The sequence below is a fragment of the Branchiostoma belcheri genome, unplaced genomic scaffold, assembly GCF_001625305.1.
Source record: "Branchiostoma belcheri isolate BF01 breed outbred unplaced genomic scaffold, Haploidv18h27 scaffold155, whole genome shotgun sequence".
Lineage (NCBI taxonomy): Eukaryota > Metazoa > Chordata > Leptocardii > Amphioxiformes > Branchiostomatidae > Branchiostoma > Branchiostoma belcheri.
In genome coordinates, this window is record NW_017802991.1 from 304,057 (window position 1) to 322,769 (window position 18,713).

Genomic DNA, 18,713 nt, shown 5'->3' on the forward strand with positions numbered 1-18,713 from the left:
GTAATCATTGCTGAGAAGTATCTTCATTTATTACAATAAAAACATGCTATTGTAAATTTTACGTCTTTCTGGCAAGTAGATACTAGATATAAAAAATTAATGTACTTGTTATAAATATACAAATAGATATACTCTCAGTATTTTATTTATCAGTATCAATATCTTTTATTAATTATGCATTTTACTCGAAGGTACAGTCGAAAATGCAAAGTCGATCTTGTTTTTAATATGAAGTTCTAAAGGTTTGCAGTAGCAAATTGTACACATTCAAACGGAATAATCCATTATCATTTCTAAATATCAACAGAAGTTTCCAGACAAATTATTAAATCAGAATTACAATGCCATTCTGCTGAAACGTACATAGGCAGATTCAAATATTCAGCCCATTTTAAGAAATATTCTTCCTTTAACAATGTGTATGGCCTATTTCGTTTTTACCTGCACATTTAAACACCTTGCGAGCATGTATTTATAGTGCAGTCTACGAAGACTTACGCTAAATGACTTCCCTGGAAGAACATCGTATGTTTATAGTGAAATTGAGTACTTGTAGTACAATTACTTCAGATGATATTTTATACTCAGTCTCTAAGTTTACCTCTTCCAATTCTGAATATGACTACAAGAAAAGACTCCAAAGCTTGAGACACCAGTTCTGGAAAGGTTGCTATGTTGTAGTGTCTGTGTCAGCGGTGGATGAGGAGGTGGGTGACAGGAAGTTGAGCTGTCTCTGCTCTCTCGCTCTGTCCCGAACCTCCTGGACAACACCTGTTGCCTGCATAGGAAACCAAACGATGGAAATATATTAATGATTTGGAAGGATGAAAGTTTTTTTCTACTCCAACATTTATCACAAGACACGACGACGGCACACTCAAGTTTTGTGAACTTATCAAGTTTACACAGGTGCACGGACAACAGGCATACTCATTTTCACCCAAGCTAGGTGAGGAAAGTTGTGTAAAGTGCCTTTCCCTAGGGCATAAGATTGGTGACATGACAGGAGTCGAACTCGGGACCTCTTGGTTCCGAGCCAAACGCTCTGTCATTACGCCAAACGACGCGAAAGTTTAGTCCAATCGAAAGAAGAAAAACATTCAAACAGACGCATACAATTCTTCGTCTGTCGTTCTTTTTGGAGCATTAGTTTAGAAAGATTGATGAAATACCAACCCATAAGTATAGAGTGGCGGCTCCTGCGCTGACGTCTCTGATCTCGTCCAGGTTGTACTTGCCCAGGAACTGCCGGGACCTGTTGGCCACTGCCACGGGGATCTTAGCTACGTTACAAGCAGACACTCGTCTCTTCAGCCCCTCTGCACCAGCCTTACTGAGGAGAATCTGCACTGACTGCCAGTTCTGTAACACAGTGGAGGGTCAACTGAATTAGGTTCTCTTTGTGTCATTGATACACAGTGTCAGTGACACGGTGTCATATCGAAATATGACACTGCCTCATGAAGAAACTCCCTTCTAAAGGTCTGCATGAGAGAAAACCTATTCACGGAGACAAATAGATGTGATTTTGGCTTTCGTAGAAAATAACAGACGTATTTGTTAGAATTCCTGAAGACTGACTACAAAAATCATACTTTTAGGCTCGCCGCTGGGCGTCGCCATAAAGAATAGTAACAAGACGATGTAAGATGATTTAAGATTTCTTAATGGCAGTCAGAAATTTTAGATAAGTAAGAAACAAGTTCTTTTTCTCCCAGAAGTCACCTCCGTGTCTTTCTCCCTGGTGCCCAGCAGCAGGTACACGGCTGTCATGACGGTTTTGACCGCTGGGTGGGGCTTGTTATAGCTGCGGATCTCCGACACCGTGCTCTGCCGCAGCTTCAGAACTTCTTGTTTCAACTTGTCCAGTTGCCGCAGGGACAGGAGCAGTTTGTTTGCCCTGTTTATCTCGTGTTTAACTTTGTCCTCCACCCCGGCCCTCTGCACGGCGGTGATGGCGGCCTCCAGCGCCGGTAGGTTCCTCAGGGCCATGGCCTTCTGCAGGGCTGAAAAAACACCAGGATTCACACTCATTCAAAAAGAATGATCACAATGATTTCAGTTCTGGCGGGCATTGATAAAATCATTTTATAATGTCTATGAATGCTTAATGCCCCGAAGGTTCAGTTATGCTCCTTTCTCCTTTTCCCGAGGGTCTCCGGGGGGGGGGGGTCCTGGCAACTGGTACGCCCGACAACGCTTAACGGTATTCAGGACGGTTGGTAACGCTTAACGGTAAATTCAGGACGGTTGGTAACGCTTAACGGTAAATTCAGGACGGTTGGTAACGCTTAACGGTAAATTGACGCATTTTTTTTCGAACTCCACTAGATTCGGTATCTGAAATGGTGAGAAAGAGTGATCGTTGACGAAATATATGTAACGAGGTGTACATTAAAGCAAGGAGGTTAGTGTCCCCTGTGTTCCCCTCCTCGAGTGCGTCCATAAATGCTTGAAGAGGGGGACCGAGCGCAGAAGGCGAGAGTTGAGCGCAAAAGGCGCGAGCAATGTTAGGGGGTCCGGGAACTTGCTCCCCAGGCAAATTTTGCATTTTTAAACCTTCAATAACACATTTTCCTGCATTTTGAGAGGCAAAGTGGCGACGGCTACTTGAGATTTGACAATTACAACCAATTACATAAAAAATGTCGGAAAATATCAGTCCCTTATAATATTATGTATCTAATATAAAAGGCTCCAGGAAGAGCAGTAGTTGTGTTGTCATTTAACTGGAGATTCCTTGATAAATAAATAAACAAACAAACAAACAAACAAACAAACAAACGCACCCTCTGTGACCTCGTACATCTGGATCAGCGTCTCAGCGGCCTCCATGTGTTCATCGACGTCAGCCCTGCCGGCGGAGACCGGTGCCGCGCCTGCCGGGTCCTGTCCTGACGGCCGGTCTGTCATGCCTGGGGACAAACACGCTGATAATCAATAATAATATAGAACTTATGCAAATTACGCCTTTATTTGCATACCAAGGAAAAGTCATGCTTCTATTCACGGCTCGTTTGCATATAATTCAATCCACTATAATAGATAGTATTTGATAGTGTGGGACTTTTACACGTGGCATCAGCCTCCAAGTTAAAAGAAAATGGTGGTATGTGTTTAGCCTCCTGTGCAGGCCTCCGGGCAGGTGGGAGTTTTGATACTGTGTTTTCTAGAATTCTCTGAGCGGCTGGTTGTAGGGTAGTCGGCAAAAGAACGCGTTAAGCATTCTACAAAACGTTATATCCACCCGCCCCTAGTATGTGGTCGTGGAACCTTTTAAGTCGGCATATGGGTTTATTACCAGTGGTAAGTTTTGTGTAGTCAGGTCACAAAGAATGTTTGATGTTATCTGTGTCTTGCTGTCCGTGTGAAACTGACCGTTTTCCAGCTCCGATGACCGTTGGATCAGCTGTTCTGCCTCAGCCAGCTCACGTTCAACATCCGTGACGTCATCTTTCTTACAGAGATCAAAGCTTGCCGCCCTTTTCACGGAGAGACAGTATTGGCCGCTGTGGTCTGGTGAAAAAAAAAACATCATACACTAGTAGATACACTACCCTCTTCAGGTAGATATATTTTTTATGATTATGATTAGTTTAATAGCTGTTTTTCTTTGCCATTACCAAAACATTTATCCGGTCCGATACGCCAGATTGTCCTGTATTTTGGTGACTGGTCAGTGGACAAGGTTGCAAATAAAACGACTACAAAGGTCAGGCCATAGACTTTTTGTACTTCATATTTCTATAATTTGCGCCAATGTTAACTTTACCGTTACACATTTAAGCACACACACACATAAATCTACGAGCATCCCTACCTTTTCTTGCTTTCATACTGTCCACCGGCTGTCCTTCATTTTCCAGTAGAAGTGATGGTTTCTGGGATACAGCGAGAACTCGTCCCTTCTGGACGTCCGGATCTAACCGAGACATGATCTCAGAACCGTCGTGAGCTGTCGTGTGTTTGTCGCTCTTGTCGGTCGTGTTACTGTACTCATCAGCCCGTCTTAAACCTGGGTTAGGTACAATGGAAAGAATATAACCTTTAGCTATAACATCACTCAACCACTCACTCACTCACTCACTCACTCACTCACTCACTCTCACTCACTCACTCACTCATTCACTCACTCACTCACTATCTCACCGTACTAACTCACTCACTCACTCACTCTCACACTCACTCACTCACTCACTCACTCACTCACTCACTCACTCACTCACTCACTCACTCACTCACTCACTCACTCACTCACTAACTCACCCATTCACACACTCACACACTCACTCATTTACTAACTCACTAACTCACTAACTAACTCACTCACTCGCTCACTCGTTCCCCTAAATAAAGTTATGAAAATTTGAAGTGTTCGTCAGGGAAAGGAGGATTAAAGTTATAAGGAAATTGCCATACATTACAAATAAGCAAGCTTAATACGATATGATATAACGTTGGTACATGACAGGCACAAAATTGGGCGAAAAACACATACACCCACCTTGAGCACAATGCTTAATGCTTGGAAATTCGGGACCGGCAAAAACCGGTCGTCTTAGACCGATGGTCGTTTTATGGAAATGGTCGCTGGACCAAGTTTGACTGTATTTGAAACGGAGGTTTGGGATCAATAGATAGCAGTTCTGATTATGAACAGGTAACCGTACCGGCTGAACACTGCCGTCTGCTGCCTGACTGTATCAGCGTCTCTGCCTCGTCCAGTTCCCTGTCTACAGCATCCAGCATCATCAGAGACTCCTCCGTCACCGCCGGTATCTTCGTGCTCACGCCGTCAACATGGCCTCCGGTAGAAGGTATGCTCGACCGAGCACCGCTACCTAGTTATATGGACAATATGTAAGAGACCATGAAGGATCTTATATACATTGGGCCAATGACTGGCTTAATGTATATAAGATTTAATGGCTAAGCTTTAACTTCCAACACTTAGATCACAGACCTACCCTGAACAGAGACGACGGGGGGCGACACAAGTTATCTGGCACGTATGACCCGCTACTACGGTCACGTGTCTCTGACGTCACGTTCCAAGAGTAGACGGGTCCATTCCGTGAACAAGGTTGATGGAGTCAACCGAAAATTTGGGTAAGTCCCTGTAATCTAAGTGTTGGGAGTTAAAGCATACTTTTTTAGTCTTTATTTCATAATGACTTGTACCAACACAGATGAACTTTCATGCTATGATTTAATGGCATTGTGCACAAAATACCATGACCAAATAATAGGGATAATATGTAAGGAACAGCTCAAAATGTGTTTCCAGCCAGTCATTGGCATTTTCTAACTCACATTTGTGCACATTACTGATGTCTATTGTTCTGTATTTTGTATGACCGCTGGTGATGTCAATCATAGAACAGCAGCGGATATATGATAGACTGAACCCAAGTTTTAAAACTTTTGTGACAGGCAGTTCACGTACACTCATCTACAATCCCTTTCTTCCTGTCCAAGTGCTAAAGTGTCAAAAAACCAATGGAACATTGAATGGGCCTCATATGTTCTGTACTAGTCTGAACATACGCCAAAAAAGCAGTTACTCAAGCAACTGGATATGATTTTGGAAACGGTCAGACGTTTCAGCTAGTATTCACTAGCTTTCGTCAGTTTGTGCTTATAAACCCGCAATTCTCCTCTGGTCTCTCAGTCACTGACGAAAGCTAGTGGATACAAGCTGAAACGTCTGACCGTTTCCAAAGTCATATCAAGTTGCTTGAGTAACTGCTTTTTTGGCGTATCATATTACCTGGATGTCTAACCTTCATCGACATAGTCTGAACATACTCCACTTACCTGAAGAACTATAGAACTCCGGCTTTTTGGTAACTGCCGTTAAGGGTACGTCATTCATGTCATTTCTGACCCTTTCATCGTTGTCCATCGTCGACTTTGTCATCACTTTAGACGGAATCGCATCTTCTTCAAACGTTTCCAAAGAATCTCTTCTAAGTGTGAATGTCTCCACGTCCTCGTCCTGCGGACAGTCAAAGTCTCTTGGTTTGGAATTGTCTAGTGGCGGCATCTTGTGAGTTTTAAAACCGTCTGGTTTGTAAAAATCGGGAGACCTTTCTGCTGGCAGTACTGTTGAAGTTTTCAGTACAGATGGAGGAGGCAGCGGCTTTCTGACAGGAGGCCGCCTGTCGCCCCTGCCCGGCATGTCGTTTGAGTTCCAGATCGGTGACAGGTCGCAGGAACTCCCGTCTAGTGACACAAAACTTGCGGTAGATCCGACGTGCTCAGGATCCAGCCTATTTCGCACAAGTCTGGGAGGGATGCGGGCTGAATCAAGAGGTTTAAGAAAGACCGGTGGTCTCCGAGACGCGCTCTCTTCATCTTCAGTGACGTCAGGTGTCTTGTCCTCTGACATCGGAAGTGTTTGTACGCCACACGCCGTCAGCTCTATACTGTCCTGTGTGGACCCTGGCAGCGGAGCTTCAGGTGCCCATGTCTCCACAACAGACGACCTTCTGGACTCAGAAGTCTGTTGGAAGGATCCCAGTTCTTCTAAGGTAATTCTCGGCTGGACGGCTGTTGACGTATCTGTGTAATAAAGTCAACAAATCAGGTCAAACAACTCAACATCTGTATCATACAATGGCATCATTCACATGTCTCATCCACTGTAAAAAATAACAAGAACAGAAAAGTACGACCAATTTTGATGGCTCTTAAGCTTATTTTTATTTTGAACCATTTCGATAAAGTTACTGATATGTAACAGTGGAGTTAAAGCTTGAAGCGCCATTAACTGACCCAGTCCAATGGGTCCGGACCTTTTGGCCGAGCGGTTATGGTGCTGGGTTGTAACCTGGCTGACCGCGTTCAGTGTGAGTTTTCCAGGGGTTTTCCTGTTTCTACTTGCCTCTAGTGTTTCAACTAGTTTCTGTTTTGCGTTGCTGTCAGGTGAATAGAAGGGATGTATGAAAATAAGTTGATTATTACCATTTGAACAGCTCTCCGCTCTTCCAACAAACAATCTTAATCCGGATCTTTTCGGCGGCAGGACGTCTAGCGGCCGAGCAGCTGATCTCTGAGCGGCGGCAGACTTCCGTCTGTCCGGCCCGTCCACACGGGACGGTGCGTGTGTTTGGGAACGGGCTTTCTTTGCATCGCTGACATTCCTGCTTACAGGAACGTTCGTCATACACTTTGTTTTTCCTTTACACATGTTCGCCTGGGTTGTTTCTTTCAGAGCCACCGTCTGCAAACGGAATGGTAAACATTATGTCAACTAGAAATACAAGATTTGCTAGCAAATGCAGATTATTCCATCCAGGTGACTGCAAGTGTAGCCATTATTGTAGAAAACGTCCTAAAATCTTTGAAAGGGCTGTGGATGGAAAGGATAAGGAGGGGTAAACTATGCATATCCTAATGGCTTTCCAATACCACAAACACATGCATAGACACACATGGAGACACACGCACGTACAAACACACACACGCGCACACACGCACACACACGCACACACACACACACACACACACACACACACACACACACACACACACACACACACACACACACAAAGACACACATAGACACACACACAGACACAAAGACACACATAGACACACACACACACACACACACAAAGACACACATAGACACACACACAGACACAAAGACACACATAGACACACACACACACACACACACACACACACACACAAAGACACACAGAGACACACCCAGAGACACAAAGACACACATAGACACACACACACACACGCGGTCTACTTACAGTCTATCTTGAGAACTTCATTTTTGACTATCGCAATCGGTAAAGTCTCAAATAATTCACTATTATTCACTACTAAGCACATTCCGAAATGACACAGAAATCCCTTGTTGATTAGGATAATGCCACCACGGGAAAAGTTGTGTTTTTCTGGACACGTTTACCTCGACATTTGTCTTTTCTCTGCAGCCGAAAATCTCGCAGCAGCCGCACAGGACAGCAGTCACTCCCGCCGCCCCTGCCTCCACTACACATGCGCAGATGATCCCTATCTCCAGGTGAAGGTGCCAGTCGTGAGTTGACGTGTCTCCAGATCCGGCCCGTGTCTGACAGGTCTGGACGGAATGTGAAGAAAGATATTATTAAAGACATAAACAGTAAGCCGCGCAGTTTTGTAGTGACGGAAGCAAGGTTTCATATTCCGGTCCTCTAACGATGACTGAACCCATTTCTTTGGTACACCTTGTCAATCTTGTTGTCTCCGTATGTTGTGGCCTTGTTTGCATTGTTTTGGTTGTGTATGTGTGTGTGTGTGTGTGTGTGTGTGTGCGTTCGTGCGCGTGTGTGTGTGTGTGTGTGCGTGTTTCTGTGTGTGTGCGTTTGTAAGTGTATGTGTGTATGTGCGTGCGTGTGTTTGTGTATGTGCGTGCGTGCGCGTGTGTATGTGTGTGTGTGTGTGTGTGTGTGTATGTGTGTGTGTGTGTGTGTGTGTGTATGTGTGTGTGTGTGTGCGCGCGTGTCTTTTTCTATGTTCATCATAACTCAATAATTTGTGGATATTTGAAATGTGGGTAGGTGTCCCCAAAACGAAGGCTGAGATCGAGGTCAATTAACTTGTTATGGTACTGCAACAGGACTTCCGGGTTTTGTATCTTTTGATCTGAAGAATGTTCGGCCACCAAACTGAAGTGATAGATAGCTCTTTAGCTGACAATGAAGTGACAGGTAGTTTGGATCTCCTAGCACCTTTTTCTGGAACTGCAGAGGCGTTTTTGTCGGAATAACTAATTTGATATTACTCCAGACGTTATGGACGGATTAGCGTATTTTGGGGTTTAGGTTATTGGAGATGCACATGATTAGTAATAACGACTTAATTTGATTGAGTGGTGAGGGTATCGAGGTGGCGTGTATGGGCATCAGGAATACTAGTCAAGTTTGAACTTTTTACATTGAATTAAAATCTAACAACAAGAACTAACAAATATAAGAATAACATCATTGTACTTATCATGAAAGTTCATCTGTGTTGGTAGTAATCATAGTAAAACGTTAAACTTTATTCCAACACACAGTTTACAGAGAGATCAAATTTTTTTATCCTGATGAAGGCGACAGTGGTCGCTGAAAATTTGATCTCTCTGTAAACTGTGTGTTGGAATAAAGTTTAACGTTTTACTATGATTGTACTTACGTGCAGCACGCCAAGAACAGCTGAGATACAGGCCAGCGGCGCGAGGAGCAGGCAGTTCAGCGTGGACTGGATCGTCAGGAGACCCATCTGGAATAACAACATGACATAGTTTATTGAGCTAGCTAGCGCGGATACTGCGTGAGAAGCCGAGTATCCTGGACAGGCATGGAGATCTGACAGCGAGGAAACAGTCGGGTCGGCTGCACGGGATAGGCCGGGATACTCTATTCGGGACGCGCTCAGAATGAGACAGGATTTTCAGAATGAGACTGGATTTTCAGAATGAGACAGGATTTTCATTCCGGCTCCTTCCACCTGTAGTCTGTCTAGTCTGTCGGGGTTTGAATCACGTGGTGCGCGATGATACGTACATCAGAAGTGCTACATCTGTACTCAGCCAAGTGTGGCAGAAATATACAATAAAGGTCGTCAGTCATTACTGCTAGTACGCCAAAAAGCAGTTACTCAAGCAACTGGATATGATTTTGGAAACAGTTAGACGTTTAAGCTAGTATCCACTAACTTTCGTCAGTGACTGGGTTCTCAGCTCTCAGTGCTGCTTTTTTGCTCTCAAAACTGCTTATTGGCGTATCGTATTACCTGGATGTCTAACCTTCATCGACGTATTACTACTAGTATATTGTCAGTTTAGTTCGCTAGTGGAGTAATACTGGTCACCCAGCAAGCCGTTTTACTGGTCCGAGGCAGCGATGATAAAGTCTTGTCCTCTGATGGCAAGTCACAACAGATGGAGTTTCTTTTTCACAGATTGGAAGCTTCTCTGCAGCTGGGACAACTTTTATTTTCAAAGCGGTCTAGTCTACCGTAGACTGAACTGCCAAAGAAGAGAAGAAGAAGAGTTATGAAAAGCGTGTTGAGTAAACTATAATTTTCACCACAGTGAAAGTTTCAATAACCGAAATACAGCGGCAACAGATGGTATTTAGAGGTCACATCTAACAGCAAGGCCCCATTTTCCATCGAAATTTTCCTGTTTGTTTTTGTTGACAGAATGAAAGCTCCTCGGCCTGAGGCCAACCCTAACTACGATATCGAAATCGTAAGAAACTCCGGTACGATACCTGCGTCACATGTTAAAAAGTTCTATCATGGAAGTGTAATTACAGAACAAAAATCATCAACCATTTATTGAGTATTTCTCCGACAAAACTTCCACCGTAGTTTTAGAAAAGCTGTCAAAGGACATAAACGTGAGGATAAACTAAAAAGGTATCTGCTACCCAAGAGCCACATTCACATTCATATCATTAGAAACAAAAATTGGACGCTCTGCTGCAGTACCAGTATTGAACTTATCCTTCATGTTGTAGACACTTACCAACACACCAAATATCACGATGATTGATGACCCATCCCAACACACCCAAAAACGGCACTAAAAACGAGCTACGTCAGGAGTCTCTTTGTTTTTGAGGATCATTAACAGATAGCTAGAACCAGCCTATGGTACAATCAATCGTTTCCTGTTACCTACATCATATTTTGTCTCACTAGTATTAGTTTGCTATGGGCTAATTCAACTTACTACATTAAAAAATGAAGAAAGAAATTGACTTGAAAAATCCGTGTTTGCCGCCCTGAAATTGCATCAGATTTGTGGTGGCAAAAGCTGAATGCGCCTCGTTTGGGCTGTTTTTATGCCAACCATAAATGTGAGATAATTTCACAATACGTTGAACTTAGAAGCAAATTACAGTCACATTAATATTTTTATATAAAATATTTCAATATATGGTGCAAAAATGTTACCTCATGCCCTTTTGATACGGAGCGAAATCCAAATCTCAAAGGCCAAACATTCCATTGTCTACCCGGACCGTTACAGGGTTTGAGCTTGCACATGTACCATGAACCTGTCACGGGATGTCAGGTTCATGGTAGCGGGTGTCAATACAAGATGCACGAGTGGTTCTGAGTAGACTTGTGTCCCTTTGTGTCATAGGGGAGTCACATATTCATCAATGTCTTTACCGAGTACATATAGAAACAGTATATTGCCGTTAAAACAAATGATGCTGTTAAACAAATATTATCTGAGAGAGACATGAAGAAATCTGAAATTCATTCACTACCCAGCTAACTTACATGTTCTAAAGATTTCTTGTTATTTATGCAAATGAGGTCCCTACTGAATAAAGTTGATATTTGTCCTCTCTTTCAAAGTAACCCACGTACCAACTTTCATGACAGTCCAGTCACAGGTTCTCTCGTTCTCGTGAGGAAATCTATCTGATATTGCCATTTCTTTGTATCTCTTCGTCATCATTTCATACTTGAAACAGTCTCAAATACCTGCTATGTGAGGCGTATCTTTATTTTTTTTGGGTGCCGCCCATGCCGGAACAAGCCTGAGACACAAAACAAGCAACCATTTTCCGTCACATTTTTGCCTCACAGATATCAGTAAGCTATGGGATAGGATTGATTCAACTTACTACATCAAAATAAAGTTTTGCGGCCCTGACATGTCATTTGATGCCTTTAACAACAAGCATACACAAAATGGCAATGCTGCAAAGAAGAAAGACAAACGAAGCTAAAACAAACCACGGTGTCCGGTTACAGCCGGCACACAGCGGGCATACTCGACCAGGCGTGTAAGCACTACTAGACAGGCAGCTGTGCCATGTTACGTCAAGTGTTCTGAGTACCCAATGTATCATCTACTGAGTCACTTTCGGAACAAACAGACATAGCGAGGATCTTCCTTCCACCATCTTTTACCTCCTTAACCGAAGCCAGGTACCTACTAGTATTTTACACCTGGATGAAGTGAGGAAAGTCGTGCAAAGTGCCTTTCCCAAGGGCACGAGATCGGTGACATGGCAGGATTTCAACCAAATACCTCTGGATTCTGGGTCAAACTCCCTGCCGTTATACCACAGGACCGTACTATTTGTTACTTAGGTTCCAAATAAACAAGGTGATTTGGGGTATTTATGTCGTATTGTCATATTACGGTAAAATAATTCTACACCCCCTTGCTGTTTGCCGTGTGGTATCGTCTGTTATGTCCCCTGTATGAGCTAAGCCGATCTGGTTCCAACAACTTCCACAAGAATGGGGGTGTACAGGTCACAAAACATGGTTGTTATTTATCTCGGTGCGACAGTTTCAAATATATTTCAAATGGACTTATACCACACAACTTTCAGGAAGTTATTTTAACCTGTATTGTGATGTTTCCATTTTGTACACACATGTTGTGAAGTTACTACCCACTGACGGTGTTGTTAATGTGTGTGTGTCTTATTGACTTTCTAATATTTGTTGTGGACATTGCCAAAGCTGCTTACTGTTTTAATTCTTCTCCCTCTTGGGCCCTTGTCGTCTTGCCAGACTATCTACAGCTTTAGTTATGTTTTAATTATAATTTTATTGCTGTTGATGTGATGTCTGAAAGTGTCATTAGTCGTTGTGAACCTAATGCGTTATATAATGTCCGGAGGTTTGGAATCTCAGATTTCTTATATTTACAGACTTTATATACACTGTATATATCGGTATCCAATACAATTTCAGGGCGGCAAAATAAAAATATACATATGACTAAATCTGTCTGATATTGGTACTTTTTAAAAAACATTTTTGTCATCATTTCATACTTGAAGCGTTTAAAATATCCCCCAAACAACCTACGCTATTTTCTGGAACCACAGATAAATAGCAAGAACCATCTTACAAGCAACCATTTTCCGTCAGTGACATCGAATTTTTGCCTCACAGATAACAGTATGATATGGGATAGGATTGACTCAACTTACTACACATTAGAATGGGCAGAAACTTGACTAAAGAATCCAGTATTGTCGCCGTGAAATTGCATTGGATGCCTTAAACAACCATGTTGATCGATATTTACTCATTTGACTTCTCAGATGAAAATTTTGTCAGATATGACGAGTTCTCTCACCATGCAGGCGGCACACGTGTCGTCCAACGTGAGGAGCAGGCCAAGGGCGCCAACCAGCACAAACTGTCCGCGAGAGAAAACAAACAAACAAATAAATAAACAAACAAACAAAAATCATACTACTTCATTAGCAAGACCTCACGCTAATATTTCTGAATCTCAGAAAAAAGTGACAATATGAAACATGAACTTATTCGAAGTCCATTCTTAATTCCAAATACTCAGGATGTTGGTATCAGTTGGAATGCTATACAGGAATATTGAGAATGCAATTATACTGCAGTTAGAACACACTTTGAATGCTCTTCGATATTTCCCACCTGGGAAGTTTTGAGGATGATCAAAACATTCGGACCAGCAACAATATCAAATGGGCACAAATATTTGGAATGTAGTGAGAATTTCTCGAATACACTTCAAATTCCCAGGAATATACAAGGTTTTTTCTTTCAAGGAAGTATTATTTTACATAACCACGCTCTTAGCTACAGATAAAACATATCTACAGACCTGAGGCAACTTACAGATATGTGCCCTATGTAGCACAGATTATTTCTCGTATATATATAGGACTGTTCAGCCATAGCTGAAGCTCGTATATGGTTGATACTAATTAGGATTTTACTGACTGAATACTGGCCAATACGGACTGAAGGTGGCCATATGCATACCTATATATATATACAGGTATCCACTGAAATGTTTTCAGGGACATTCTTTGTGTTTAAGTGAGAAACATACGGATTATTGCAAGTCCGTGAACAACTGTGAACCAGCTGTGAGAAAGGACACTTGTCATAATTGAAAACTCGCCGGACAGATGTCGAGAAGGGAAATTTCGACGTTTCTTGTAGTTTTCACTCGCCTACGTGTACATAGCAATTTCGTCCTGTTGCTGGTTTCTGACCTAAACTGGGAAGCTGAATTTCGCTCTGAGCGTCTGCACACGACAGCCAAAACACATGAGCGCTGAATACAGCAAAGAACGTGCGGGTAGAAATTAAACAATACTGTGCATTGGCATTTACTGATGACAAACGAGACAACAACAAAAAACAACAATCGGGGCACTTCTGGTATTTGTTGAGGCAGCACATTTTGAGTAACATTACACTGGCAGTTCTGTGCCGAAAATCGATGCCACTACAGAAATCTGGCGTTTTGATAACTGTTCAGAAAGGCGCTGCAGGAAAGTTTGTACTGTGAACCGCCGCTGTGGTGTAATGGTCACAATCAGCTGATGACCTCAGTGTTGTTTCCAGGTGAAAATAGTTCAGATATACATATCAAATTATCCCTGCTGTGCATGTTGACAGTCAATTCTCAGGACTCTTTCAATGCAGCGAACCCGCGAACACAAGCGTATACGTAATGCAACAGGCTATACGGGACACCTTTCTTTAATACAAGAGAAAAAATGTTCTCTATCTGTATCTGTATAGCCGGTATAACCACCCTCCTGTCTTTGGTAATCTCTTTCTGACATTGTGAATTATACATTTTTGTGATACATGCTGTAAGAGTACAAAATCTCAAGACAAATTCTCCAGCTATGATGCGTTGAGTTTAGTCGAAGGAAAACAGAATAACAGGCATGTTTTATGATGTTGTATGTGAATCTTGACAAACTGGTGTAGTTTCCGCGACATGTTTCTCAACATGAACAGTTTAATGCGTGTTGAACAACGTTTAGCACTTATAATACATGGACTGTTATCAGATATCAGCGGCATACATGAGTGATAGGAAACTGGTCGGCTCAGTCGTTTATATTAATTCAAGGGGTTTGATACTTTTGCATGGGAATAGAATTTCCTAGCGTTAGAGAATAGTTAATAGCGATTTTGCTTTATGTTAACTTATGTTTCATGAAATTTAACCTGCGAAAGGAGAAATGGAATGATACCTACCATGATTCCGCATCCAATGGGAAGAGTGCTGACTCCCGGGTACGGTGTCCATGCTGTCAGTATCTCCAGCGTGCCGAGCCACACCGCCACCACCCCGCACACGGCCTGACACGCGCCCAGACCCCGCAGCAGCACCAGGGAACACATCTCCGGGCCAGGCTCTACCCCATACCGCAGTCCTGACGATCTGCAGACGGCGCCGTCCTGCCTCACGTCGTGATATCGGCCCGGCCCGCTGCTGAGGACGTGATTGGCAGACTGGGATTGAGAAAAGAAAACAGCGTCCATTCACCTCACATTAAGAGCTCGTTACTCTAGCAACCATATTCAACAGCACATTCTCGACCACGGGTATTTCGGGAAGAGGATGAAAAGGCTTCCTTGTGCTGAATGGGTCCGTCGGTCCGTGTGTGTTTTACCAAGGAGGATATTGTGCAGCGGCTAGGTGAGCCGTGATTTTCTGGACGCGGCGGCCTTAAAGGCAGTGTTGACCAACGGACTTTAGCAATTAGAAACACCCATTCCTGCGCTATTGTTGCACTGTCAGTAACAGCTCGTGTGCTTGCACAAGTGTGAGCTCGTTTTTTTTTACTTAAATACATACAAGTCTCAGCATCTATATAGACGGGTGAACCATTTTATAGGCTAACATGCGACACTTCAATCATGGTTCCCTCACAAGAAACATTGTAAATATACGCAGGGACATTATATACGTCTACATCTGTATCTGATGTCATTCGTAAACACAAATACGGACAATGACATGTACTTAAAAACAAATCACTTCATGGTTTCTCTTGGTACACTGTACTTCATTTTTCCAGCCGGCGCCTGTTGTCTAGAAAGTTGTTATGAAGAAAAATCCCTTCAGATATGTTTTAGAGCTACAGTGAATAGACTCACAGATCTTTCGGACCTCCTTAAGGCCTGCCTCATTCATTAGCCGTTAAAGAGGCCCATGCACCACTACCTACACCCAAAGGTTCCATACCTCAAGTGCTCCCAATTTTCCCCCTGACTTGAGAAACGCGTCGTTCCGCCTTCCTTGCCTCTTTTGTTGCAGGCACTTGGCGAAAAATCAGGGCCGATTAGTGTGTACACAAGTATATTGACATTGCCACGTAATTGTGCTTAAGAACACAGCTGATATGTGCCTATTGACCTCACCGGCCTGCCTGTAGGACTCGACCATTTTGACAAGGAGGGGGTGTTCGAAAACGACAATCAGAAAAAAGGAAGTTATAGAAATTATCATCATGAGTCTGTAGATGACAGGTTTAGTCCACGGCAGATGGTCTGACGCTAGCGAAGCAATGTTGAGTAATAATAAACCAAGGAAATAGGATGTGTGAATAAACAATAACGATATTTTCAGCACATAATATTTGATGTGACCGGGTATTAACAAACAACAGTATTTACCACATCACCAAAACCAGTCCGCTGATTCAGCATGTGCGACTGAGACAGCTGAACTTTCTGGGACACATTCTGCGCATGCCTGAGAATGGACCTGTTAGACTGTACGCCCTCTACGTGCCCTCTCATGGCAGACGCAGGCGAGGCCGACAGCCTACCTCCTACTTCAAGTACGTTTTGTTTGTTTGTTTGTTTGTTTATTTGCACAACAGCAACAAAACTTATTCATAATACACTAATAATAAATAAAACAGGTGCAGGAGGAGGGAAAAAGCTTATTTAGCTTATGCTAAGCCTCCTCCTCTATACTAACCCAAAGTAAACATAATTGAATTGAAATAATGCATACATACATAAGGAATTGTTATCAAAATAATTCAAACATGGGCAATAATGAAACAAAAGTATACATAAATTGAGATGAAATGAAATTGATAAAGTACGTCCAACAACTTCTGGGAGATGACTACAACCAACTGACAGAGAAGCATTTACCATTATGCTTTGATATCTGAATGATTATAATTACTTCTATGTTACCTTATTTCATTTGATTGTTGATGAATTAGTTACGATTTCCTCTTGTTCACGATAAGTTTATCTATTTTTAGTTGACCTTTGTTAGTTCATCTTTAATCTTTTGTTATAATTATAATGTCATGTAGTTTTTTGTTGGGGTTATCCCCCCAGGAATCTTTTAAAACCGCCAATAGGCGACATGTATTTCCTGGTTAAATAAATAAATGAACAAACAAACAAACAAACAAACAAACAAACAAACAAGCAGATAGCCAACCTTGCTCGCGACAAGGGGCGGTGGAGGGATCTTGCAGCCGACCGATGATGACGATGTTGAATATTTGATGTAACGTTTATTAATACGAAGAGTAAAATAAATTGTTGATTAAATCCAAGCGCCTGTCTATTCCTGCACTTTCGGACAACGTGAATACCTCTTGTTCAGTACATGACTTGTACCTCCGAAAGTGTGGGTAGTTTGATCCATAGATACGACCCGTATGTACATGTACGTAGTTCGTCATCCCATCTTGAAGGTTTGGAATAGTCCCCAAAGCCGTTGTAAAGCATTTGTGTCGTTAACGTAGCCAACGTCCTCCAAGCAGACGTCGTTCGCTTTTTTGACCTGTGTACGGCCGATTTCGTTTCAGACTTTTAGGGAGGCTGACGGTTGCCATGGTTTATATAATATATATGTCGGGAGTACCGAATTAGGCAATCAGATACAAATTATACAAATCAGAAACTACTTTGCATAAAGTGGAAAATTTCATGAATCCACAGCATTTCTTGATAGGGCTCTCAAACATACATGTATGTTATATGTAACTGAGATACAGAGGGATATCCATAGATATTATACAGATGAGGATTTAATTTGCATAATTGATACGAAAACACTATGATTCCATAATCTTTTATGGTAAATGATAGCAATTTCAGTTACGTTAAGTTTAGCATTGATAGACATAAACCATGCAAATCAGGGTCTCATGTATATAATCTATGAGGAAATGCTACTAACAAGTCTTCTTCGCTAAGATAGGACTATCCAGAAATGGACACAACACTCCACATCAATGTGGCATCATCTGCGTCTTTCTCAGTCCAAACTAAAACACTCAACAATAACAAGTTGTGCTGTGCTCTTTATTCAAAATGTTCAAAACTCACCAAACTTTTCTTAACATTTACTGTACAAAATAAACTCTTAGTAACCAAAACACAGGTAAACTAATAAAGTATCTAACAGTAAAATTTGTACATTCAAATCTGAGATGACAACACACTTATCTTTTTGAGGATTTCCTTGTGTTGAATAAAATTTGCGATTTAATATTCCACAGATTTCATACAACATTAACATCAAAGATAAAGTAACTTCTGATGTTAAGGGCACTGAGTTAGTTAGTTCTATAATTATCATTTTAACTAGTTATTGACAGTAAAGTCAGTTGAAGGAGTACATTTTGTACATGTACCTGAAGTTCAGGTCTGGTGTCTACATGTATATGAATTCATAGCTCGAAGTGGTCAATATTGTTAGTTGTTTCCTTAAATTTATCCTTCACAATGCAACTGTTACAGAACTGTTGGAACAAACATTATTATGGAGATGTAATATTAAGTGGCTCTACAGGCTGCCCACACCAGGCAACTGTTGGACTGTGTTGTATGTACAGTTATGGCTATGTTGTAAACATATGTCCATGCTGGCTGTAGGAGCCAACAGTCCGACTTGACAGGCA

The 18,713-nt window shown here is 42.1% G+C and overlaps 1 protein-coding gene across 2 annotated transcripts; it reads right to left on the minus strand.

Moving 5' to 3' along the window:
- Positions 1 to 73: 73 nt before the first annotated feature.
- Positions 74 to 16,103, minus strand: LOC109465651. 2 transcript variants are annotated; one of them, XM_019763033.1, is made up of 14 exons: positions 16,019 to 16,103; positions 15,025 to 15,259; positions 13,115 to 13,177; positions 9,181 to 9,267; positions 7,931 to 8,101; positions 6,967 to 7,225; positions 5,818 to 6,564; positions 4,671 to 4,841; positions 3,821 to 4,015; positions 3,379 to 3,516; positions 2,790 to 2,915; positions 1,726 to 2,006; positions 1,177 to 1,362; positions 74 to 778 (listed from the first exon to the last, which is right to left on the minus strand). In XM_019763033.1, exons 2-14 carry the CDS (start codon positions 15,169 to 15,171, stop codon positions 671 to 673), a joined length of 2,679 nt encoding a protein of 892 aa, XP_019618592.1. In that variant the 5' UTR covers positions 15,172 to 15,259; positions 16,019 to 16,103; the 3' UTR covers positions 74 to 670. The 2 variants fall into 2 exon arrangements, with proteins under 2 accessions (XP_019618592.1, XP_019618591.1); XM_019763032.1 differs by lacking the exon at positions 16,019 to 16,103 and having other exon boundaries at positions 15,025 to 15,525.
- Positions 16,104 to 18,713: the final 2,610 nt, after the last annotated feature.

Coding starts and splice junctions, on each gene's coding strand:
- LOC109465651 (XM_019763032.1), bottom strand. CDS start 15,312: ATGGACGCTGTTTTCTTTTCTCAATCCCAGTCTGCCAATCACGTCCTC. Junction 4,016..4,670: donor CAGACGGCAGTGTTCAGCCG/GTACGGTTACCT, acceptor TACCTAACCCAG/GTTTAAGACGGGCTGATGAG. Junction 3,517..3,820: donor CAGTATGAAAGCAAGAAAAG/GTAGGGATGCTC, acceptor TTTTTTCACCAG/ACCACAGCGGCCAATACTGT.